The 25,886-nt window shown below is 41.1% G+C and overlaps 4 protein-coding genes and 2 long non-coding RNA genes across 6 annotated transcripts; 2 read left to right on the forward strand and 4 right to left on the reverse strand.

Annotated features, from left to right (window-relative positions):
* The first annotated feature begins 161 nt into the window (after positions 1-161).
* LOC146669350 (uncharacterized) lies at positions 162-2,939 on the forward strand. Its single transcript, XR_014911705.1, has 2 exons — positions 162-869; positions 1,872-2,939. It is a non-coding gene; the product is annotated as an uncharacterized LOC146669350 (long non-coding RNA).
* Positions 2,940-3,219: 280 nt separating this feature from the next.
* Positions 3,220-5,077, reverse strand: LOC146669351 (uncharacterized). Its single transcript, XM_085405914.1, has one exon. It carries the CDS (start codon positions 4,612-4,614, stop codon positions 3,220-3,222), a length of 1,395 nt encoding a protein of 464 aa, XP_085262040.1. The 5' UTR covers positions 4,615-5,077.
* Positions 5,078-8,835: 3,758 nt separating this feature from the next.
* On the reverse strand, positions 8,836-10,693 carry LOC146669352 (uncharacterized). The gene has a single exon (XM_085405915.1). It carries the CDS (start codon positions 10,228-10,230, stop codon positions 8,836-8,838), a length of 1,395 nt encoding a protein of 464 aa, XP_085262041.1. The 5' UTR covers positions 10,231-10,693.
* A 3,764-nt stretch (positions 10,694-14,457) lies between these two features.
* LOC146669353 (uncharacterized) lies at positions 14,458-15,906 on the reverse strand. The gene has a single exon (XM_085407871.1). The coding sequence runs from the start codon at positions 15,850-15,852 to the stop codon at positions 14,458-14,460; it is 1,395 nt and encodes a 464-aa protein (XP_085263997.1). The 5' UTR covers positions 15,853-15,906.
* Positions 15,907-17,019: 1,113 nt separating this feature from the next.
* Positions 17,020-19,796, forward strand: LOC146669354 (uncharacterized). Its single transcript, XR_014911707.1, has 2 exons — positions 17,020-17,726; positions 18,729-19,796. It is a non-coding gene; the product is annotated as an uncharacterized LOC146669354 (long non-coding RNA).
* Positions 19,797-20,079: 283 nt separating this feature from the next.
* LOC146669355 (uncharacterized) lies at positions 20,080-21,937 on the reverse strand. The gene has a single exon (XM_085405916.1). The coding sequence runs from the start codon at positions 21,472-21,474 to the stop codon at positions 20,080-20,082; it is 1,395 nt and encodes a 464-aa protein (XP_085262042.1). The 5' UTR covers positions 21,475-21,937.
* Between the last annotated feature and the right edge of the window lie 3,949 nt (positions 21,938-25,886).

Genomic DNA, 25,886 nt, shown 5'->3' on the forward strand with positions numbered 1-25,886 from the left:
GTTTTCCCACCGGAAGTAGAGTTGTTTATGCGACGTGATGGCTAGAGCAGTCCCAAACAATCGATTGCGTTTCTTAACAGACCAATTCTCTCCAAACTTTTAGGGTAAGCTAGACTCGAGATATGGTTGCAATAATACGAACAAGAGCGCAACAGCATATTTACAATGGCGAGAACTTTAATATTTACATTGTGTTAGTGCACCCATCGCTCCGCATCCTTAACGCTACATTGATGTCGAGAGTCTCTGACACAGCTGTGCTCTGCAGCACAGACACCCTGCTTATCTGTGATTCGGCCAGACTGGTGTTGAACTCCAAAGACATGCGCGGGGTTAGGTTAGTTGGCTGTTGGTGTGAGTGGTTGTCTGAGTCTCTCTAATAACCCTCCAACAGACTGGCGACCTGTCCAGGGTGTACTTTTGCCCTATGACAGCTGAAATACAACCTGAATAAAATAAGTAGGAGAAAATGAATGATGTTTATGAACTGTAGTTAATGTAGTCAGACAATAAGTTACCGAGCAACAGGCCACAAGTCTTGGTGCAGAATCATACTAAGATTTAAAAAATAAAATGTTGGCACTGGTGTTTGAAACAGTATACTGTCAGTAAGACTGGAGCAACTGCACACATCTGGAAACTAATAACTAGAGTAGTTAAGTAACATTTTGTTACTGCATCCATTTAGCCAGGTATAATTAGCATGTCTACATACATGTCATTTCTAATGTGGTCCTATGTGGTATGTTGTAGGACAGTGAAGTGTCTGACACTGACCATGTACCAGTGCCTGAGAACACTGGTATGGAGGGGGAGAACGCACCTCTTTACTGTATTTGTCGGAAACCAGACATCAACTGCTCCATGATGTAAGTATATATCAGTTTTATATTTGCAGTATGCGCAGTAGGGGTGGGCGCTAGCTTCAGCAATGTTATCAGAGTTTTTTGTTTTTTTTTTAAATGAAGAGCTTCTATTTCGAGAAAACTACCAATAAGGATATATGCACAGATATAGAAAACAATACTGTAACATTTTATTGATGCTTGCAGTTTGGAGGCAGCAGTATTTGCAAGTGTAACTAAATTCCAGGCATTTTCCATCCTTCTTTTCCTATCAGCTTTTTTCTAGTTGTCAGTGTGAACCAAGGTGTCAGCAGCAGCATTATAGTGCAAAAGTAGTGACCCAGCATAGATCAAATGTAAGCACAAAAGTAGCCAAGGTAGTGTTTTTCCTGGAAATTTTAAGTGAAAGGATAAAGTAACTGCTTACCACTTTAGTTTAACAATGATTAATGAAATGTAACCGTGTAACTCATCAGCAGTCTGCACAGTATGGTCACATATTAAAACTGAAGAATATGTTGTACTTGTTGTAGTGTTTCATCATGGGTCCAGTTTTTACCCAGGTGCTTAAAGCCCTTCTTTACCCTCATGTAACACCAACAGTAATTTCCAACCACTATTTCCTGTTCCTGTCAGTCAAACAAACAGACGACAAACATCTTCTATAAACAGGAATAATGTCATTTTATCGGATTAGAAAACATCTAATCTAGCGTTGATATTACACTGCTGTTTAGTGTCTGGCTGATCTCAGTGTCACCAAAATATCTGCCCTACATGTCAAACAATGAGAGAACTTGAAACAGTAACATCACCTAGCAGCTTATTTTAATTAGTGCTAACGTTTTGTTTGCTGGCTAACATTGCTATTATTATAGTCACAGTTAATTGACTTTGAATAGCTTTATTTCAAAAGTAATTTTACAATTTCACAGCCATTTAGCTGTGTTAACTGTACATGCTGTAGGTCATAAGGCGTGCATGGATCATTTTTATAATCAGCCTCTTATCTTTTGTCCACCACAGGCTTTGCCATGATAAATTGGTCAGTTGACAACCAGGAGCCGTACACCTTAACCTCAGAGGCCAGGACATCCAGGGGCAGTGTGAACACGCACTTGCTTAAATGGGACGCAAGACGGACTATAGAGGGCCACCCGCTTGCCAGACAACCAAGTGCTGTCCCTGTCCACGGCCAGTGTGAGAAGGACTCTCACTAAAGTCAACCCACACAAAGCTGCTGGACCAGACAATATACCTGGACGCGTGCTCGGAGCCCGTGCTGACCAGCTGACTGATGTCCTAGCGGGCATCTTTAACATCTCCCTGAGTCAAGCTGTTGTGCCACAGTGCTTTAAAACCACCACCATCATACCTGTCCCCAGACCTTCCCAAAGCCTAATTCCACAATGATTGCCTGAGCCTATTCTTGTTAAATGATGAAAAACTCAAAGGCACGTTTGGGCAGTGGATCTGTGTGAAATCAGCAGCTTGCAAAACGAAATCAAAATGTGTGCAATTGATTCTAAAAATAGAAATCACAATAAAGTTCAACATTTACTAAAACCGCCATTCAGTCATCTGAGAGTCTTTACTCATGAAATTATAACGGTTAGATGAATGTATATGCAGTGATTTACTGATCAATGATAAAAGGGGAGATTTATGCAATAACGAAGACTGTCATGAAAAGTATTTGGCATCTGATCTCCTGTAACCTGCGGAGCTAAGCTGTTTTACCAGCTCTGCTCTCTGATTTTTCTTTTTTCTTTTATGAAAAAACACAAGTTGTCAAAGTTATTTGTTTGCAAATGTATTTCAGAAATATCGACATACTTTTTTTAATCAGCAGAAACTTTATGTCAGTAGTGCAAAAACCTGCACTGATCTGACCTCATTTCTTCCTCATCCTGATTCCTGACCTGGGAAGGGAGAGAAATATTTGTTTTTGTTTGTCTTCTTGTTTTATTTAATTCCTTGTGGGATTTGGATCCAACACGTAAAGTATGCATATTATGCACACACACAAACACACATGCAGCTATTACCCATTTCTTGTATTCTTGAATAAAGACATTGATTTGACACATTTAATTAGTGACCAATTGTTTTTATTGTTCAATTATTAAGAAAAAAGAAAAGGTGGGGGTGGGTGGGTGGGATGGAAAGTAAAGGGAGAGAGGAGAGAAAACCCCAACAATCCCCTCTGAGCAAGCACTAGGCGACAGTGGATAGGAAAAACTCCCTTTAAAGGAAGAAACCTATGACAGAACCAGGCTCTAGAGGGGGCAGTCAACTGTCGGGACTGGTTGGGGGGTGACTGTGAAAAAATGGGAGGGAGATGGGAGAGGTGTTAGTAGTTAAGGGGGGGGGATTAAGCTGGAACAGAGGTGGGAGAGGAAGAGGCGACATTGGCAGTACTGAAAGAAGGAGTGTTCCTCCTCCAGAAGAAGCAGAAGCGTTTTTTCTTTTTCTTCAGCTGCTCTTCCACGAGCACCTTTTTCTCGAGGATGAGGATTTTCAGCTCCTCGATTGTTTCGGTGTTTTGCTTCTGCAGCTTGTTGCATTTTTTCTCCACTTCTTCTATTACGGCTTGTTTTTCTTCCAACCTTTCTTTCAGCACTTTAGATGTTGCCTCCTGTTTCTCAAACTCCTGGAGAAGAAGTTTTTCTTCTCTCTGCTTATTGACCAGCTGTTCTCTCTCTTGAAGCAGGTCTTGATATTTGTGCAGTGTCTCTTCGAACTTTACCTGCAGCATCCTGTTGTTTCCCTCCATGAGCTGGAGTTGGCACTCCATGTCTCCCTGCTTTCTGTCCAGCTGCTCTTTCTCTTGAAGGATTTCTTTATTTTGTCGCAGAGCTTCATCAAGCTTTCGTTGCAAGCTTTCATTTTGTTGCTTGATGCTCTGCAGATTGGAATCCATTTCTTTTTGTTTGATTTCTTGTTCCCTTTTCTCTTGGAGAAGCTTCTCATTTGCTTGCTCTGTGCGATCAAGCCTTTTTTTGTCAACATTGTACATTAGCTCCATGTCTCGGAGATTGGAGTGCAGCCCTCTCTTCTTCGTGCTGTCTTTCATCTTCTCCTGGAGGAGTTTTCTATTTTGCCGCAGAGCTTGATCAAGCTTTCCTTGCAAGCTTTCGTTGTGTTGCTTGATGCTCTGAAGCTTGGAATGCATTTCTTTCTCTTTTAACTCCTTTTGCCTTTTCTCTTTGAGAAGCTTTTCATTTTCTTGCAGTGTGCGATCAAGCCTTTTTTTGTCTACACTGTACATTAGCTCCATTTCTTGGAGATTGCTGTGCAGCCCTCTCTTCTTCATGCCGTCTTGTTTCTTCTCTTGGACAAGTTTTTCATTTTGTTGCAGGGCTTCATCAAGTTTTCCTTGGAGCTCCTGGTTCTTTTTGTCCATGTCATGGAGATCCTGTTGTTTCCCCTCAATAATAGCTTCCTTTTCTTGAAGCTGGTATGACAACTTTTTTAGTTGAGCGCTCTTTTGCTCATTTTCCTCCATCAAGAACTTAATCTTCTCTGCGTTTCTGAGCGCTTCATCCTCCAGTTCTTCCAAACGCTTTTCCTCTAGTTCCACTTGGTCACACCAGGGAAGAGAGGAAAGGGAAGAGTCTAGTGGCTCATCCCAAGGAAGAGCGTATGGGTCAACTTCTTGTCCCTTTGGAATTTTTTGAGACATGTTGGGTCTGGATACAGTTACAATTGCAAAGGATCCAAATATTTCAAAAGGCTTTTCTGGCGAACGGTTCAATGCTGCACACATCAAGGCTGCGAGAAACGGACTAAAAGTCGTTGCTCTTCACCCCTATTTATAGGTTTTTGGATCAAAGGATCAAAGGAAAGAATGGTGGTAAGATTCTACGTGTGTGACGTCATAATTCTGTAAGGCAATGAGGTTGTCACGTGATATTTTTGGAGGAGGGCATTTTTCAACTTGGACAAATTATCAGTAAAGTTTCAATCTCTGTTATTTTCCCCAAAAAACGTGTTGTCGCAATCATGTTTTCTACTGTAATTGGTGCCAACAGATGGCGCAGTTTAAAGTTGGCTGTTACTCTGCCCAGGCTGCTACCATAGAAGAAGAATGTAGACCAATAGTACTTTAACGATGTCCGCTGATCGTTTCCGTGTAAATCTTAGCATTGCTTTAGCCGTCAAGCTAAAGGTTTAGCTTCATACTGCCATATTTTCAGAGTAACAAAATATTTAAACGGTCTCAGATCATGGTGAGTATTTGAAAAAATGTTTATTTAATGTGAAGCCTGTGATGTGGAAAGGTTAGCAAGCGTAATTTTGCCTATTGTGTTATACACGGGTGCTTACATCCGAGTAGTGTTGATCTTTTCTAAGGTCCATGGGTTTATCCAACGAGCAGCTAAGTCACCGTTATATCTGTAATTTTGTGTGCAACGTCTTAATGCAAAAAAACAAAAAAAAACAACCCACAATGCGTTTTTAAGCTCTCTCTGCGTTCACTGTCTCGGCAAGTGTCAAACTTCCTCGCTTTAGCTGATGCTAACCAACATTAGCGCTTACGGTTCGTATATAAACACAACTGTCAGCCCTTCACTTTTGGTGCCGACAACATTTTGAGCATTTTCTACAGTTTGTGAAATGGTCGCCATTGGCATTACATGCCAGTAGTGTTCGCTAATTGACTTTACCGGGGATTATATTTATTACAACGTTACTGCGTGGAAGTGATCATAGTGTATGCTTATGAACGTGAGTGGTAGGTGTTATTAGTGCGACTTTACCCTTAATTAGTTTTCCCACCGGAAGTAGAGTTGTTTATGCGACGTGATGGCTAGAGCAGTCCCAAACAATCGATTGCGTTTCTTAACAGACCAATTCTCTCCAAACTTTTAGGGTAAGCTAGACTCGAGATATGGTTGCAATAATACGAACAAGAGCGCAACAGCATATTTACAATGGCGAGAACTTTAATATTTACATTGTGTTAGTGCACCCATCGCTCCGCATCCTTAACGCTACATTGATGTCGAGAGTCTCTGACACAGCTGTGCTCTGCAGCACAGACACCCTGCTTATCTGTGATTCGGCCAGACTGGTGTTGAACTCCAAAGACATGCGCGGGGTTAGGTTAGTTGGCTGTTGGTGTGAGTGGTTGTCTGAGTCTCTCTAATAACCCTCCAACAGACTGGCGACCTGTCCAGGGTGTACTTTTGCCCTATGACAGCTGAAATACAACCTGAATAAAATAAGTAGGAGAAAATGAATGATGTTTATGAACTGTAGTTAATGTAGTCAGACAATAAGTTACCGAGCAACAGGCCACAAGTCTTGGTGCAGAATCATACTAAGATTTAAAAAATAAAATGTTGGCACTGGTGTTTGAAACAGTATACTGTCAGTAAGACTGGAGCAACTGCACACATCTGGAAACTAATAACTAGAGTAGTTAAGTAACATTTTGTTACTGCATCCATTTAGCCAGGTATAATTAGCATGTCTACATACATGTCATTTCTAATGTGGTCCTATGTGGTATGTTGTAGGACAGTGAAGTGTCTGACACTGACCATGTACCAGTGCCTGAGAACACTGGTATGGAGGGGGAGAACGCACCTCTTTACTGTATTTGTCGGAAACCAGACATCAACTGCTCCATGATGTAAGTATATATCAGTTTTATATTTGCAGTATGCGCAGTAGGGGTGGGCGCTAGCTTCAGCAATGTTATCAGAGTTTTTTTTTTTTTTTTAAATGAAGAGCTTCTATTTCGAGAAAACTACCAATAAGGATATATGCACAGATATAGAAAACAATACTGTAACATTTTATTGATGCTTGCAGTTTGGAGGCAGCAGTATTTGCAAGTGTAACTAAATTCCAGGCATTTTCCATCCTTCTTTTCCTATCAGCTTTTTTCTAGTTGTCAGTGTGAACCAAGGTGTCAGCAGCAGCATTATAGTGCAAAAGTAGTGACCCAGCATAGATCAAATGTAAGCACAAAAGTAGCCAAGGTAGTGTTTTTCCTGGAAATTTTAAGTGAAAGGATAAAGTAACTGCTTACCACTTTAGTTTAACAATGATTAATGAAATGTAACCGTGTAACTCATCAGCAGTCTGCACAGTATGGTCACATATTAAAACTGAAGAATATGTTGTACTTGTTGTAGTGTTTCATCATGGGTCCAGTTTTTACCCAGGTGCTTAAAGCCCTTCTTTACCCTCATGTAACACCAACAGTAATTTCCAACCACTATTTCCTGTTCCTGTCAGTCAAACAAACAGACGACAAACATCTTCTATAAACAGGAATAATGTCATTTTATCGGATTAGAAAACATCTAATCTAGCGTTGATATTACACTGCTGTTTAGTGTCTGGCTGATCTCAGTGTCACCAAAATATCTGCCCTACATGTCAAACAATGAGAGAACTTGAAACAGTAACATCACCTAGCAGCTTATTTTAATTAGTGCTAACGTTTTGTTTGCTGGCTAACATTGCTATTATTATAGTCACAGTTAATTGACTTTGAATAGCTTTATTTCAAAAGTAATTTTACAATTTCACAGCCATTTAGCTGTGTTAACTGTACATGCTGTAGGTCATAAGGCGTGCATGGATCATTTTTATAATCAGCCTCTTATCTTTTGTCCACCACAGGCTTTGCCATGATAAATTGGTCAGTTGACAACCAGGAGCTGTACACCTTAACCTCAGAGGCCAGGACATCCAGGGGCAGTGTGAACACGCACTTGCTTAAATGGGACGCAAGACGGACTATAGAGGGCCACCCGCTTGCCAGACAACCAAGTGCTGTCCCTGTCCACGGCCAGTGTGAGAAGGACTCTCACTAAAGTCAACCCACACAAAGCTGCTGGACCAGACAATATACCTGGACGCGTGCTCGGAGCCCGTGCTGACCAGCTGACTGATGTCCTAGCGGGCATCTTTAACATCTCCCTGAGTCAAGCTGTTGTGCCACAGTGCTTTAAAACCACCACCATCATACCTGTCCCCAGACCTTCCCAAAGCCTAATTCCACAATGATTGCCTGAGCCTATTCTTGTTAAATGATGAAAAACTCAAAGGCACGTTTGGGCAGTGGATCTGTGTGAAATCAGCAGCTTGCAAAACGAAATCAAAATGTGTGCAATTGATTCTAAAAATAGAAATCACAATAAAGTTCAACATTTACTAAAACCGCCATTCAGTCATCTGAGAGTCTTTACTCATGAAATTATAACGGTTAGATGAATGTATATGCAGTGATTTACTGATCAATGATAAAAGGGGAGATTTATGCAATAACGAAGACTGTCATGAAAAGTATTTGGCATCTGATCTCCTGTAACCTGCGGAGCTAAGCTGTTTTACCAGCTCTGCTCTCTGATTTTTCTTTTTTCTTTTATGAAAAAACACAAGTTGTCAAAGTTATTTGTTTGCAAATGTATTTCAGAAATATCGACATACTTTTTTTAATCAGCAGAAACTTTATGTCAGTAGTGCAAAAACCTGCACTGATCTGACCTCATTTCTTCCTCATCCTGATTCCTGACCTGGGAAGGGAGAGAAATATTTGTTTTTGTTTGTCTTCTTGTTTTATTTAATTCCTTGTGGGATTTGGATCCAACACGTAAAGTATGCATATTATGCACACACACAAACACACATGCAGCTATTACCCATTTCTTGTATTCTTGAATAAAGACATTGATTTGACACATTTAATTAGTGACCAATTGTTTTTATTGTTCAATTATTAAGAAAAAAGAAAAGGTGGGGGTGGGTGGGTGGGATGGAAAGTAAAGGGAGAGAGGAGAGAAAACCCCAACAATCCCCTCTGAGCAAGCACTAGGCGACAGTGGATAGGAAAAACTCCCTTTAAAGGAAGAAACCTATGACAGAACCAGGCTCTAGAGGGGGCAGTCAACTGTCGGGACTGGTTGGGGGGTGACTGTGAAAAAATGGGAGGGAGATGGGAGAGGTGTTAGTAGTTAAGGGGGGGGGATTAAGCTGGAACAGAGGTGGGAGAGGAAGAGGCGACATTGGCAGTACTGAAAGAAGGAGTGTTCCTCCTCCAGAAGAAGCAGAAGCGTTTTTTCTTTTTCTTCAGCTGCTCTTCCACGAGCACCTTTTTCTCGAGGATGAGGATTTTCAGCTCCTCGATTGTTTCGGTGTTTTGCTTCTGCAGCTTGTTGCATTTTTTCTCCACTTCTTCTATTACGGCTTGTTTTTCTTCCAACCTTTCTTTCAGCACTTTAGATGTTGCCTCCTGTTTCTCAAACTCCTGGAGAAGAAGTTTTTCTTCTCTCTGCTTATTGACCAGCTGTTCTCTCTCTTGAAGCAGGTCTTGATATTTGTGCAGTGTCTCTTCGAACTTTACCTGCAGCATCCTGTTGTTTCCCTCCATGAGCTGGAGTTGGCACTCCATGTCTCCCTGCTTTCTGTCCAGCTGCTCTTTCTCTTGAAGGATTTCTTTATTTTGTCGCAGAGCTTCATCAAGCTTTCGTTGCAAGCTTTCATTTTGTTGCTTGATGCTCTGCAGATTGGAATCCATTTCTTTTTGTTTGATTTCTTGTTCCCTTTTCTCTTGGAGAAGCTTCTCATTTGCTTGCTCTGTGCGATCAAGCCTTTTTTTGTCAACATTGTACATTAGCTCCATGTCTCGGAGATTGGAGTGCAGCCCTCTCTTCTTCGTGCTGTCTTTCATCTTCTCCTGGAGGAGTTTTCTATTTTGCCGCAGAGCTTGATCAAGCTTTCCTTGCAAGCTTTCGTTGTGTTGCTTGATGCTCTGAAGCTTGGAATGCATTTCTTTCTCTTTTAACTCCTTTTGCCTTTTCTCTTTGAGAAGCTTTTCATTTTCTTGCAGTGTGCGATCAAGCCTTTTTTTGTCTACACTGTACATTAGCTCCATTTCTTGGAGATTGCTGTGCAGCCCTCTCTTCTTCATGCCGTCTTGTTTCTTCTCTTGGACAAGTTTTTCATTTTGTTGCAGGGCTTCATCAAGTTTTCCTTGGAGCTCCTGGTTCTTTTTGTCCATGTCATGGAGATCCTGTTGTTTCCCCTCAATAATAGCTTCCTTTTCTTGAAGCTGGTATGACAACTTTTTTAGTTGAGCGCTCTTTTGCTCATTTTCCTCCATCAAGAACTTAATCTTCTCTGCGTTTCTGAGCGCTTCATCCTCCAGTTCTTCCAAACGCTTTTCCTCTAGTTCCACTTGGTCACACCAGGGAAGAGAGGAAAGGGAAGAGTCTAGTGGCTCATCCCAAGGAAGAGCGTATGGGTCAACTTCTTGTCCCTTTGGAATTTTTTGAGACATGTTGGGTCTGGATACAGTTACAATTGCAAAGGATCCAAATATTTCAAAAGGCTTTTCTGGCGAACGGTTCAATGCTGCACACATCAAGGCTGCGAGAAACGGACTAAAAGTCGTTGCTCTTCACCCCTATTTATAGGTTTTTGGATCAAAGGATCAAAGGAAAGAATGGTGGTAAGATTCTACGTGTGTGACGTCATAATTCTGTAAGGCAATGAGGTTGTCACGTGATATTTTTGGAGGAGGGCATTTTTCAACTTGGACAAATTATCAGTAAAGTTTCAATCTCTGTTATTTTCCCCAAAAAACGTGTTGTCGCAATCATGTTTTCTACTGTAATTGGTGCCAACAGATGGCGCAGTTTAAAGTTGGCTGTTACTCTGCCCAGGCTGCTACCATAGAAGAAGAATGTAGACCAATAGTACTTTAACGATGTCCGCTGATCGTTTCCGTGTAAATCTTAGCATTGCTTTAGCCGTCAAGCTAAAGGTTTAGCTTCATACTGCCATATTTTCAGAGTAACAAAATATTTAAACGGTCTCAGATCATGGTGAGTATTTGAAAAAATGTTTATTTAATGTGAAGCCTGTGATGTGGAAAGGTTAGCAAGCGTAATTTTGCCTATTGTGTTATACACGGGTGCTTACATCCGAGTAGTGTTGATCTTTTCTAAGGTCCATGGGTTTATCCAACGAGCAGCTAAGTCACCGTTATATCTGTAATTTTGTGTGCAACGTCTTAATGCAAAAAAACAAAAAAAAACAACCCACAATGCGTTTTTAAGCTCTCTCTGCGTTCACTGTCTCTGCAAGTGTCAAACTTCCTCGCTTTAGCTGATGCTAACCAACATTAGCGCTTACGGTTCGTATATAAACACAACTGTCAGCCCTTCACTTTTGGTGCCGACAACATTTTGAGCATTTTCTACAGTTTGTGAAATGGTCGCCATTGGCATTACATGCCAGTAGTGTTCGCTAATTGACTTTACCGGGGATTATATTTATTACAACGTTACTGCGTGGAAGTGATCATAGTGTATGCTTATGAACGTGAGTGGTAGGTGTTATTAGTGCGACTTTACCCTTAATTAGTTTTCCCACCGGAAGTAGAGTTGTTTATGCGACGTGATGGCTAGAGCAGTCCCAAACAATCGATTGCGTTTCTTAACAGACCAATTCTCTCCAAACTTTTAGGGTAAGCTAGACTCGAGATATGGTTGCAATAATACGAACAAGAGCGCAACAGCATATTGACAATGGCGAGAACTTTAATATTTACATTGTGTTAGTGCACCCATCGCTCCGCATCCTTAACGCTACATTGATGTCGAGAGTCTCTGACACAGCTGTGCTCTGCAGCACAGACACCCTGCTTATCTGTGATTCGGCCAGACTGGTGTTGAACTCCAAAGACATGCGCGGGGTTAGGTTAGTTGGCTGTTGGTGTGAGTGGTTGTCTGAGTCTCTCTAATAACCCTCCAACAGACTGGCGACCTGTCCAGGGTGTACTTTTGCCCTATGACAGCTGAAATACAACCTGAATAAAATAAGTAGGAGAAAATGAATGATGTTTATGAACTGTAGTTAATGTAGTCAGACAATAAGTTACCGAGCAACAGGCCACAAGTCTTGGTGCAGAATCATACTAAGATTTAAAAAATAAAATGTTGGCACTGGTGTTTGAAACAGTATACTGTCAGTAAGACTGGAGCAACTGCACACATCTGGAAACTAATAACTAGAGTAGTTAAGTAACATTTTGTTACTGCATCCATTTAGCCAGGTATAATTAGCATGTCTACATACATGTCATTTCTAATGTGGTCCTATGTGGTATGTTGTAGGACAGTGAAGTGTCTGACACTGACCATGTACCAGTGCCTGAGAACACTGGTATGGAGGGGGAGAACGCACCTCTTTACTGTATTTGTCGGAAACCAGACATCAACTGCTCCATGATGTAAGTATATATCAGTTTTATATTTGCAGTATGCGCAGTAGGGGTGGGCGCTAGCTTCAGCAATGTTATCAGAGTTTTTTGTTTTTTTTTTAAATGAAGAGCTTCTATTTCGAGAAAACTACCAATAAGGATATATGCACAGATATAGAAAACAATACTGTAACATTTTATTGATGCTTGCAGTTTGGAGGCAGCAGTATTTGCAAGTGTAACTAAATTCCAGGCATTTTCCATCCTTCTTTTCCTATCAGCTTTTTTCTAGTTGTCAGTGTGAACCAAGGTGTCAGCAGCAGCATTATAGTGCAAAAGTAGTGACCCAGCATAGATCAAATGTAAGCACAAAAGTAGCCAAGGTAGTGTTTTTCCTGGAAATTTTAAGTGAAAGGATAAAGTAACTGCTTACCACTTTAGTTTAACAATGATTAATGAAATGTAACCGTGTAACTCATCAGCAGTCTGCACAGTATGGTCACATATTAAAACTGAAGAATATGTTGTACTTGTTGTAGTGTTTCATCATGGGTCCAGTTTTTACCCAGGTGCTTAAAGCCCTTCTTTACCCTCATGTAACACCAACAGTAATTTCCAACCACTATTTCCTGTTCCTGTCAGTCAAACAAACAGACGACAAACATCTTCTATAAACAGGAATAATGTCATTTTATCGGATTAGAAAACATCTAATCTAGCGTTGATATTACACTGCTGTTTAGTGTCTGGCTGATCTCAGTGTCACCAAAATATCTGCCCTACATGTCAAACAATGAGAGAACTTGAAACAGTAACATCACCTAGCAGCTTATTTTAATTAGTGCTAACGTTTTGTTTGCTGGCTAACATTGCTATTATTATAGTCACAGTTAATTGACTTTGAATAGCTTTATTTCAAAAGTAATTTTACAATTTCACAGCCATTTAGCTGTGTTAACTGTACATGCTGTAGGTCATAAGGCGTGCATGGATCATTTTTATAATCAGCCTCTTATCTTTTGTCCACCACAGGCTTTGCCATGATAAATTGGTCAGTTGACAACCAGGAGCCGTACACCTTAACCTCAGAGGCCAGGACATCCAGGGGCAGTGTGAACACGCACTTGCTTAAATGGGACGCAAGACGGACTATAGAGGGCCACCCGCTTGCCAGACAACCAAGTGCTGTCCCTGTCCACGGCCAGTGTGAGAAGGACTCTCACTAAAGTCAACCCACACAAAGCTGCTGGACCAGACAATATACCTGGACGCGTGCTCGGAGCCCGTGCTGACCAGCTGACTGATGTCCTAGCGGGCATCTTTAACATCTCCCTGAGTCAAGCTGTTGTGCCACAGTGCTTTAAAACCACCACCATCATACCTGTCCCCAGACCTTCCCAAAGCCTAATTCCACAATGATTGCCTGAGCCTATTCTTGTTAAATGATGAAAAACTCAAAGGCACGTTTGGGCAGTGGATCTGTGTGAAATCAGCAGCTTGCAAAACGAAATCAAAATGTGTGCAATTGATTCTAAAAATAGAAATCACAATAAAGTTCAACATTTACTAAAACCGCCATTCAGTCATCTGAGAGTCTTTACTCATGAAATTATAACGGTTAGATGAATGTATATGCAGTGATTTACTGATCAATGATAAAAGGGGAGATTTATGCAATAACGAAGACTGTCATGAAAAGTATTTGGCATCTGATCTCCTGTAACCTGCGGAGCTAAGCTGTTTTACCAGCTCTGCTCTCTGATTTTTCTTTTTTCTTTTATGAAAAAACACAAGTTGTCAAAGTTATTTGTTTGCAAATGTATTTCAGAAATATCGACATACTTTTTTTAATCAGCAGAAACTTTATGTCAGTAGTGCAAAAACCTGCACTGATCTGACCTCATTTCTTCCTCATCCTGATTCCTGACCTGGGAAGGGAGAGAAATATTTGTTTTTGTTTGTCTTCTTGTTTTATTTAATTCCTTGTGGGATTTGGATCCAACACGTAAAGTATGCATATTATGCACACACACAAACACACATGCAGCTATTACCCATTTCTTGTATTCTTGAATAAAGACATTGATTTGACACATTTAATTAGTGACCAATTGTTTTTATTGTTCAATTATTAAGAAAAAAGAAAAGGTGGGGGTGGGTGGGTGGGATGGAAAGTAAAGGGAGAGAGGAGAGAAAACCCCAACAATCCCCTCTGAGCAAGCACTAGGCGACAGTGGATAGGAAAAACTCCCTTTAAAGGAAGAAACCTATGACAGAACCAGGCTCTAGAGGGGGCAGTCAACTGTCGGGACTGGTTGGGGGGTGACTGTGAAAAAACGGGAGGGAGATGGGAGAGGTGTTAGTAGTTAAGGGGGGGGGGGGGGATTAAGCTGGAACAGAGGTGGGAGAGGAAGAGGTGACATTGGCAGTACTGAAAGAAGGAGTGTTCCTCCTCCAGAAGAAGCAGAAGCGTTTTTTCTTTTTCTTCAGCTGCTCTTCCACGAGCACCTTTTTCTCGAGGATGAGGATTTTCAGCTCCTCGATTGTTTCGGTGTTTTGCTTCTGCAGCTTGTTGCATTTTTTCTCCACTTCTTCTATTACGGCTTGTTTTTCTTCCAACCTTTCTTTCAGCACTTTAGATGTTGCCTCCTGTTTCTCAAACTCCTGGAGAAGAAGTTTTTCTTCTCTCTGCTTATTGACCAGCTGTTCTCTCTCTTGAAGCAGGTCTTGATATTTGTGCAGTGTCTCTTCGAACTTTACCTGCAGCATCCTGTTGTTTCCCTCCATGAGCTGGAGTTGGCACTCCATGTCCCCCTGCTTTCTGTCCAGCTGCTCTTTCTCTTGAAGGATTTCTTTATTTTGTCGCAGAGCTTCATCAAGCTTTCGTTGCAAGCTTTCATTTTGTTGCTTGATGCTCTGCAGATTGGAATCCATTTCTTTTTGTTTGATTTCTTGTTCCCTTTTCTCTTGGAGAAGCTTCTCATTTGCTTGCTCTGTGCGATCAAGCCTTTTTTTGTCAACATTGTACATTAGCTCCATGTCTCGGAGATTGGAGTGCAGCCCTCTCTTCTTCGTGCTGTCTTTCATCTTCTCCTGGAGGAGTTTTCTATTTTGCCGCAGAGCTTGATCAAGCTTTCCTTGCAAGCTTTCGTTGTGTTGCTTGATGCTCTGAAGCTTGGAATGCATTTCTTTCTCTTTTAACTCCTTTTGCCTTTTCTCTTTGAGAAGCTTTTCATTTTCTTGCAGTGTGCGATCAAGCCTTTTTTTGTCTACACTGTACATTAGCTCCATTTCTTGGAGATTGCTGTGCAGCCCTCTCTTCTTCATGCCGTCTTGTTTCTTCTCTTGGACAAGTTTTTCATTTTGTTGCAGGGCTTCATCAAGTTTTCCTTGGAGCTCCTGGTTCTTTTTGTCCATGTCATGGAGATCCTGTTGTTTCCCCTCAATAATAGCTTCCTTTTCTTGAAGCTGGTATGACAACTTTTTTAGTTGAGCGCTCTTTTGCTCATTTTCCTCCATCAAGAACTTAATCTTCTCTGCGTTTCTGAGCGCTTCATCCTCCAGTTCTTCCAAACGCTTTTCCTCTAGTTCCACTTGGTCACACCAGGGAAGAGAGGAAAGGGAAGAGTCTAGTGGCTCATCCCAAGGAAGAGCGTATGGGTCAACTTCTTGTCCCTTTGGAATTTTTTGAGACATGTTGGGTCTGGATACAGTTACAATTGCAAAGGATCCAAATATTTCAAAAGGCTTTTCTGGCGAACGGTTCAATGCTGCACACATCAAGGCTGCGAGAAACGGACTAAAAGTCGTTGCTCTTCACCCCTATTTATAGGTTTTAAGGGTCAACGGATCAAAGGAAAGAATGGTGGTAAGATTCTACGTGTGTGACGTCATAATTCTGTAAGGCAATGAGGTTGTCACGTGATATTTTTGGAGGAGGGCATTTTTCAACTTGGACAAATTATCAGTAAAGTTTCAATCTCTGTTATTTTCCCCAAAAAACGTGTTGTCGCAATCATGTTTTCTACTGTAATTGGTGCCAACAGATGGCGCAGTTTAAAGTTGGCTGTTACTCTGCCCAGGCTGCTACCATAGAAGAAGAATGTAGACCAATAGTACTTTAACGATGTCCGCTGATCGTTTCCGTGTAAATCTTAGCATTGCTTTAGCCGTCAAGCTAAAGGTTTAGCTTCATACTGCCATATTTTCAGAGTAACAAAATATTTAAACGGTCTCAGATCATGGTGAGTATTTGAAAAAAATGTTTATTTAATGTGAAGCCTGTGATGTGGAAAGGTTAGCAAGCGTAATTTTGCCTATTGTGTTATACACGGGTGCTTACATCCGAGTAGTGTTGATCTTTTCTAAGGTCCATGGGTTTATCCAACGAGCAGCTAAGTCACCGTTATATCTGTAATTTTGTGTGCAACGTCTTAATGCAAAAAAACAAAAAAAAAACAACCCACAATGCGTTTTTAAGCTCTCTCTGCGTTCACTGTCTCTGCAAGTGTCAAACTTCCTCGCTTTAGCTGATGCTAACCAACATTAGCGCTTACGGTTCGTATATAAACACAACTGTCAGCCCTTCACTTTTGGTGCCGACAACATTTTGAGCATTTTCTACAGTTTGTGAAATGGTCGCCATTGGCATTACATGCCAGTAGTGTTCGCTAATTGACTTTACCGGGGATTATATTTATTACAACGTTACTGCGTGGAAGTGATCATAGTGTATGCTTATGAACGTGAGTGGTAGGTGTTATTAGTGCGACTTTACCCTTAATTAGTTTTCCCACCGGAAGTAGAGTTGTTTATGCGACGTGATGGCTAGAGCAGTCCCAAACAATCGATTGCGTTTCTTAACAGACCAATTCTCTCCAAACTTTTAGGGTAAGCTAGACTCGAGATATGGTTGCAATAATACGAACAAGAGCGCAACAGCATATTTACAATGGCGAGAACTTTAATATTTACATTGTGTTAGTGCACCCATCGCTCCGCATCCTTAACGCTACATTGATGTCGAGAGTCTCTGACACAGCTGTGCTCTGCAGCACAGACACCCTGCTTATCTGTGATTCGGCCAGACTGGTGTTGAACTCCAAAGACATGCGCGGGGTTAGGTTAGTTGGCTGTTGGTGTGAGTGGTTGTCTGAGTCTCTCTAATAACCCTCCAACAGACTGGCGACCTGTCCAGGGTGTACTTTTGCCCTATGACAGCTGAAATACAACCTGAATAAAATAAGTAGGAGAAAATGAATGATGTTTATGAACTGTAGTTAATGTAGTCAGACAATAAGTTACCGAGCAACAGGCCACAAGTCTTGGTGCAGAATCATACTAAGATTTAAAAAATAAAATGTTGGCACTGGTGTTTGAAACAGTATACTGTCAGTAAGACTGGAGCAACTGCACACATCTGGAAACTAATAACTAGAGTAGTTAGTAACATTTTGTTACTGCATCCATTTAGCCAGGTATAATTAGCATGTCTACATACATGTCATTTCTAATGTGGTCCTATGTGGTATGTTGTAGGACAGTGAAGTGTCTGACACTGACCATGTACCAGTGCCTGAGAACACTGGTATGGAGGGGGAGAACGCACCTCTTTACTGTATTTGTCGGAAACCAGACATCAACTGCTCCATGATGTAAGTATATATCAGTTTTATATTTGCAGTATGCGCAGTAGGGGTGGGCGCTAGCTTCAGCAATGTTATCAGAGTTTTTTGTTTTTTTTTTAAATGAAGAGCTTCTATTTCGAGAAAACTACCAATAAGGATATATGCACAGATATAGAAAACAATACTGTAACATTTTATTGATGCTTGCAGTTTGGAGGCAGCAGTATTTGCAAGTGTAACTAAATTCCAGGCATTTTCCATCCTTCTTTTCCTATCAGCTTTTTTCTAGTTGTCAGTGTGAACCAAGGTGTCAGCAGCAGCATTATAGTGCAAAAGTAGTGACCCAGCATAGATCAAATGTAAGCACAAAAGTAGCCAAGGTAGTGTTTTTCCTGGAAATTTTAAGTGAAAGGATAAAGTAACTGCTTACCACTTTAGTTTAACAATGATTAATGAAATGTAACCGTGTAACTCATCAGCAGTCTGCACAGTATGGTCACATATTAAAACTGAAGAATATGTTGTACTTGTTGTAGTGTTTCATCATGGGTCCAGTTTTTACCCAGGTGCTTAAAGCCCTTCTTTACCCTCATGTAACACCAACAGTAATTTCCAACCACTATTTCCTGTTCCTGTCAGTCAAACAAACAGACGACAAACATCTTCTATAAACAGGAATAATGTCATTTTATCGGATTAGAAAACATCTAATCTAGCTTTGATATTACACTGCTGTTTAGTGTCTGGCTGATCTCAGTGTCACCAAAATATCTGCCCTACATGTCAAACAATGAGAGAACTTGAAACAGTAACATCACCTAGCAGCTTATTTTAATTAGTGCTAACGTTTTGTTTGCTGGCTAACATTGCTATTATTATAGTCACAGTTAATTGACTTTGAATAGCTTTATTTCAAAAGTAATTTTACAATTTCACAGCCATTTAGCTGTGTTAACTGTACATGCTGTAGGTCATAAGGCGTGCATGGATCATTTTTATAATCAGCCTCTTATCTTTTGTCCACCACAGGCTTTGCCATGATAAATTGGTCAGTTGACAACCAGGAGCCGTACACCTTAACCTCAGAGGCCAGGACATCCAGGGGCAGTGTGAACACGCACTTGCTTAAATGGGACGCAAGACGGACTATAGAGGGCCACCCGCTTGCCAGACAACCAAGTGCTGTCCCTGTCCACGGCCAGTGTGAGAAGGACTCTCACTAAAGTCAACCCACACAAAGCTGCTGGACCAGACAATATACCTGGACGCGTGCTCGGAGCCCGTGCTGACCAGCTGACTGATGTCCTAGCGGGCATCTTTAACATCTCCCTGAGTCAAGCTGTTGTGCCACAGTGCTTTAAAACCACCACCATCATACCTGTCCCCAGACCTTCCCAAAGCCTAATTCCACAATGATTGCCTGAGCCTATTCTTGTTAAATGATGAAAAACTCAAAGGCACGTTTGGGCAGTGGATCTGTGTGAAATCAGCAGCTTGCAAAACGAAATCAAAATGTGTGCAATTGATTCTAAAAATAGAAATCACAATAAAGTTCAACATTTACTAAAACCGCCATTCAGTCATCTGAGAGTCTTTACTCATGAAATTATAACGGTTAGATGAATGTATATGCAGTGATTTACTGATCAATGATAAAAGGGGAGATTTATGCAATAACGAAGACTGTCATGAAAAGTATTTGGCATCTGATCTCCTGTAACCTGCGGAGCTAAGCTGTTTTACCAGCTCTGCTCTCTGATTTTTCTTTTTTCTTTTATGAAAAAACACAAGTTGTCAAAGTTATTTGTTTGCAAATGTATTTCAGAAATATCGACATACTTTTTTTAATCAGCAGAAACTTTATGTCAGTAGTGCAAAAACCTGCACTGATCTGACCTCATTTCTTCCTCATCCTGATTCCTGACCTGGGAAGGGAGAGAAATATTTGTTTTTGTTTGTCTTCTTGTTTTATTTAATTCCTTGTGGGATTTGGATCCAACACGTAAAGTATGCATATTATGCACACACACAAACACACATGCAGCTATTACCCATTTCTTGTATTCTTGAATAAAGACATTGATTTGACACATTTAATTAGTGACCAATTGTTTTTATTGTTCAATTATTAAGAAAAAAGAAAAGGTGGGGGTGGGTGGGTGGGATGGAAAGTAAAGGGAGAGAGGAGAGAAAACCCCAACAATCCCCTCTGAGCAAGCACTAGGCGACAGTGGATAGGAAAAACTCCCTTTAAAGGAAGAAACCTATGACAGAACCAGGCTCTAGAGGGGGCAGTCAACTGTCGGGACTGGTTGGGGGGTGACTGTGAAAAAACGGGAGGGAGATGGGAGAGGTGTTAGTAGTTAAGGGGGGGGGGGGATTAAGCTGGAACAGAGGTGGGAGAGGAAGAGGTGACATTGGCAGTACTGAAAGAAGGAGTGTTCCTCCTCCAGAAGAAGCAGAAGCGTTTTTTCTTTTTCTTCAGCTGCTCTTCCACGAGCACCTTTTTCTCGAGGATGAGGATTTTCAGCTCCTCGATTGTTTCGGTGTTTTGCTTCTGCAGCTTGTTGCATTTTTTCTCCACTTCTTCTATTACGGCTTGTTTTTCTTCCAACCTTTCTTTCAGCACTTTAGATGTTGCCTCCTGTTTCTCAAACTCCTGGAGAAGAAGTTTTTCTTCTCTCTGCTTATTGACCAGCTGTTCTCTCTCTTGAAGCAGGTCTTGATATTTGTGCAGTGTCTCTTCGAACTTTACCTGCAGCATCCTGTTGTTTCCCTCCATGAGCTGGAGTTGGCACTCCATGTCTCCCTGCTTTCTGTCCAGCTGCTCTTTCTCTTGAAGGATTTCTTTATTTTGTCGCAGAGCTTCATCAAGCTTTCCTTGCAAGCTTTCATTTTGTTGCTTGATGCTCTGCAGATTGGAATCCATTTCTTTTTGTTTGATTTCTTGTTCCCTTTTCTCTTGGAGAAGCTTCTCATTTGCTTGCTCTGTGCGATCAAGCCTTTTTTTGTCAACATTGTACATTAGCTCCATGTCTCGGAGATTGGAGTGCAGCCCTCTCTTCTTCGTGCTGTCTTTCATCTTCTCCTGGAGGAGTTTTCTATTTTGCCGCAGAGCTTGATCAAGCTTTCCTTGCAAGCTTTCGTTGTGTTGCTTGATGCTCTGAAGCTTGGAATGCATTTCTTTCTCTTTTAACTCCTTTTGCCTTTTCTCTTTGAGAAGCTTTTCATTTTCTTGCAGTGTGCGATCAAGCCTTTTTTTGTCTACACTGTACATTAGCTCCATTTCTTGGAGATTGCTGTGCAGCCCTCTCTTCTTCATGCCGTCTTGTTTCTTCTCTTGGACAAGTTTTTCATTTTGTTGCAGGGCTTCATCAAGTTTTCCTTGGAGCTCCTGGTTCTTTTTGTCCATGTCATGGAGATCCTGTTGTTTCCCCTCAATAATAGCTTCCTTTTCTTGAAGCTGGTATGACAACTTTTTTAGTTGAGCGCTCTTTTGCTCATTTTCCTCCATCAAGAACTTAATCTTCTCTGCGTTTCTGAGCGCTTCATCCTCCAGTTCTTCCAAACGCTTTTCCTCTAGTTCCACTTGGTCACACCAGGGAAGAGAGGAAAGGGAAGAGTCTAGTGGCTCATCCCAAGGAAGAGCGTATGGGTCAACTTCTTGTCCCTTTGGAATTTTTTGAGACATGTTGGGTCTGGATACAGTTACAATTGCAAAGGATCCAAATATTTCAAAAGGCTTTTCTGGCGAACGGTTCAATGCTGCACACATCAAGGCTGCGAGAAACGGACTAAAAGTCGTTGCTCTTCACCCCTATTTATAGGTTTTTGGATCAAAGGATCAAAGGAAAGAATGGTGGTAAGATTCTACGTGTGTGACGTCATAATTCTGTAAGGCAATGAGGTTGTCACGTGATATTTTTGGAGGAGGGCATTTTTCAACTTGGACAAATTATCAGTAAAGTTTCAATCTCTGTTATTTTCCCCAAAAAACGTGTTGTCGCAATCATGTTTTCTACTGTAATTGGTGCCAACAGATGGCGCAGTTTAAAGTTGGCTGTTACTCTGCCCAGGCTGCTACCATAGAAGAAGAATGTAGACCAATAGTACTTTAACGATGTCCGCTGATCGTTTCCGTGTAAATCTTAGCATTGCTTTAGCCGTCAAGCTAAAGGTTTAGCTTCATACTGCCATATTTTCAGAGTAACAAAATATTTAAACGGTCTCAGATCATGGTGAGTATTTGAAAAAATGTTTATTTAATGTGAAGCCTGTGATGTGGAAAGGTTAGCAAGCGTAATTTTGCCTATTGTGTTATACACGGGTGCTTACATCCGAGTAGTGTTGATCTTTTCTAAGGTCCATGGGTTTATCCAACGAGCAGCTAAGTCACCGTTATATCTGTAATTTTGTGTGCAACGTCTTAATGCAAAAAAAAACAACAAAAAAAACCCCACAATGCGTTTTTAAGCTCTCTCTGCGTTCACTGTCTCTGCAAGTGTCAAACTTCCTCGCTTTAGCTGATGCTAACCAACATTAGCGCTTACGGTTCGTATATAAACACAACTGTCAGCCCTTCACTTTTGGTGCCGACAACATTTTGAGCATTTTCTACAGTTTGTGAAATGGTCGCCATTGGCATTACATGCCAGTAGTGTTTGCTAATTGACTTTACCGGGGATTATATTTATTACAACGTTACTGCGTGGAAGTGATCATAGTGTATGCTTATGAACGTGAGTGGTAGGTGTTATTAGTGCGACTTTACCCTTAATTAGTTTTCCCACCGGAAGTAGAGTTGTTTATGCGACGTGATGGCTAGAGCAGTCCCAAACAATCGATTGCGTTTCTTAACAGACCAATTCTCTCCAAACTTTTAGGGTAAGCTAGACTCGAGATATGGTTGCAATAATACGAACAAGAGCGCAACAGCATATTTACAATGGCGAGAACTTTAATATTTACATTGTGTTAGTGCACCCATCGCTCCGCATCCTTAACGCTACATTGATGTCGAGAGTCTCTGACACAGCTGTGCTCTGCAGCACAGACACCCTGCTTATCTGTGATTCGGCCAGACTGGTGTTGAACTCCAAAGACATGCGCGGGGTTAGGTTAGTTGGCTGTTGGTGTGAGTGGTTGTCTGAGTCTCTCTAATAACCCTCCAACAGACTGGCGACCTGTCCAGGGTGTACTTTTGCCCTATGACAGCTGAAATACAACCTGAATAAAATAAGTAGGAGAAAATGAATGATGTTTATGAACTGTAGTTAATGTAGTCAGACAATAAGTTACCGAGCAACAGGCCACAAGTCTTGGTGCAGAATCATACTAAGATTTAAAAAATAAAATGTTGGCACTGGTGTTTGAAACAGTATACTGTCAGTAAGACTGGAGCAACTGCACACATCTGGAAACTAATAACTAGAGTAGTTAGTAACATTTTGTTACTGCATCCATTTAGCCAGGTATAATTAGCATGTCTACATACATGTCATTTCTAATGTGGTCCTATGTGGTATGTTGTAGGACAGTGAAGTGTCTGACACTGACCATGTACCAGTGCCTGAGAACACTGGTATGGAGGGGGAGAACGCACCTCTTTACTGTATTTGTCGGAAACCAGACATCAACTGCTCCATGATGTAAGTATATATCAGTTTTATATTTGCAGTACGTGCAGTAGGGGTGGGCGCTAGCTTCAGCAATGTTATCAGAGGTTTTTTTTAAAAATGAAGAGCTTCTATTTCGAGAAAACTACCAATAAGGATATATGCACAGATATAGAAAACAATACTGTAACATTTTATTGATGCTTGCAGTTTGGAGGCAGCAGTATTTGCAAGTGTAACTAAATTCCAGGCATTTTCCATCCTTCTTTTCCTATCAGCTTTTTTCTAGTTGTCAGTGTGAACCAAGGTGTCAGCAGCAGCATTATAGTGCAAAAGTAGTGACCCAGCATAGATCAAATGTAAGCACAAAAGTAGCCAAGGTAGTGTTTTTCCTGGAAATTTTAAGTGAAAGGATAAAGTAACTGCTTACCACTTTAGTTTAACAATGATTAATGAAATGTAACCGTGTAACTCATCAGCAGTCTGCACAGTATGGTCACATATTAAAACTGAAGAATATGTTGTACTTGTTGTAGTGTTTCATCATGGGTCCAGTTTTTACCCAGGTGCTTAAAGCCCTTCTTTACCCTCATGTAACACCAACAGTAATTTCCAACCACTATTTCCTGTTCCTGTCAGTCAAACAAACAGACGACAAACATCTTCTATAAACAGGAATAATGTCATTTTATCGGATTAGAAAACATCTAATCTAGCGTTGATATTACACTGCTGTTTAGTGTCTGGCTGATCTCAGTGTCACCAAAATATCTGCCCTACATGTCAAACAATGAGAGAACTTGAAACAGTAACATCACCTAGCAGCTTATTTTAATTAGTGCTAACGTTTTGTTTGCTGGCTAACATTGCTATTATTATAGTCACAGTTAATTGACTTTGAATAGCTTTATTTCAAAAGTAATTTTACAATTTCACAGCCATTTAGCTGTGTTAACTGTACATGCTGTAGGTCATAAGGCGTGCATGGATCATTTTTATAATCAGCCTCTTATCTTTTGTCCACCACAGGCTTTGCCATGATAAATTGGTCAGTTGACAACCAGGAGCCGTACACCTTAACCTCAGAGGCCAGGACATCCAGGGGCAGTGTGAACACGCACTTGTTTAAATGGGACGCAAGACGGACCTCACAGCCCTTTGTTCCTTCAGTGGGCTGGTTTCAGTCATTATGCAAATGTACTGTTTATAAGGTTGGGGAAACCTGCAGTCAGCTGAGACTGAAGAAGTCACTTGGATGAGTGACGAAACGTTTCTCCCACAAAACGCTACATCCAGATGAACAAAATCAACTTTTGGAGATTTGCATAATGACTGACTGTCACGGTTCTGGGTCCGTTGGACCCAGTATTTTGAGTTTATTATGTTTTGGTGTAATTTTGCATCAGGGATTGTTTTCTTGTTCTCTTGTGTTAATGATGATGATGATTATGATGTTTATTATTAGAGTTTCATGTTTGTGTTTAGGATTTGTTCTTCGGTTGGGTCTGCTTAGTATATGTCTAGTTCCATGTGTCATTTTCTGTCTGTCTCTCAAATGTCAAGTCTGTGTCTTAGTATGATGGTTTCTTGTTCCTGTTTTATTGTGAAGGTCTGCGTCTTATGTTAGTGTGGGCAGCTTGGTTCCCCCGTCTCGTTAACCCTGATCTCTCCCAGCTGTGTCTCCCTCCTGTTGCCCATTCGCTGATTACCACCCTGTGTATATTAGCCCTGTGTTTTCCTGTGCTCAGTGTCACGTCGTACCTTGTTTCTGTTTCATGCCAGCAATAAAAGCTGTGGTTTTAGTTACATTTCGTCTCGGAGTCCTGCATTTGGATCCACATTTCCACCTGCCCACACACAGAGCCCTGACACTGAAACCAGCCCACTGAAGGAACAAAGGGCTGGGAGGTCAGTTTATTCATCATAATTATGCAAATTCTCATGCCCATTGATCAGCAACCACTCTCATTCAAAAAGGCATCTCTAAAATGTAAAAGTGAGGACAAGTGAAGTTTTGCAAAGTACAATTAGATTTCCAGACATTTGATGATACAGTCACGTTGCACTAACTCTTAGATAAGTGGCTAGGGGTTCTCCAGAAACTTTGTGGGATCTTCTTGAGTTTAAAAAAATCTGCTATTCTGACCAGACAGCCAGCAGGGAAAGGTTTGCAATCAAGAGATAAGCTGAGAGCTCAGTGTCAACATTAGTGGGCCTGTATTGAGGAGAAAAGATCTATTCCAATAGAAGGAAATCAAACACTTAAACACTTGGAGGGGTGGAGCAGTGAGTTCAGGGTGTGGTGTTAGAGCAGGCTGACCCACACAGCTGTTCTCCATTACCTGGTCACGCCTTCCCTGCTTCAGTAGGATGCTGGGGTCTAACAGGAGAGCAGTGTGCTGTAATGGGACAAGGCAGCTGCACAAGAAAATATTGTAAATAAAATCATCCACGTGCTTACAACGCGGTGTGCCTTCTTATTGTGATTTCGTTTACAAAACTCGTGCAACATTACTGCATTACTAATTTTTCTAGTATCTGTTCTTGAGTAATTTCAGATCTCTCAAACTAG

The sequence above is a fragment of the Rhamphochromis longiceps genome, linkage group LG5 (genome assembly GCF_057381845.1).
Source record: "Rhamphochromis longiceps isolate RC_006_pf linkage group LG5, R_longiceps_female_GT1.1, whole genome shotgun sequence".
In the NCBI taxonomy this organism is placed as follows: Eukaryota; Metazoa; Chordata; class Actinopteri; order Cichliformes; family Cichlidae; genus Rhamphochromis; species Rhamphochromis longiceps.

Bases quoted from the DNA above. Each gene is read 5' to 3' on its own strand.
- LOC146669353 (XM_085407871.1), bottom strand. From the start codon at position 15,852: ATGTGTGCAGCATTGAACCGTTCGCCAGAAAAGCCTTTTGAAATATTT.
- LOC146669352 (XM_085405915.1), bottom strand. From the start codon at position 10,230: ATGTGTGCAGCATTGAACCGTTCGCCAGAAAAGCCTTTTGAAATATTT.
- LOC146669351 (XM_085405914.1), bottom strand. From the start codon at position 4,614: ATGTGTGCAGCATTGAACCGTTCGCCAGAAAAGCCTTTTGAAATATTT.
- LOC146669355 (XM_085405916.1), bottom strand. From the start codon at position 21,474: ATGTGTGCAGCATTGAACCGTTCGCCAGAAAAGCCTTTTGAAATATTT.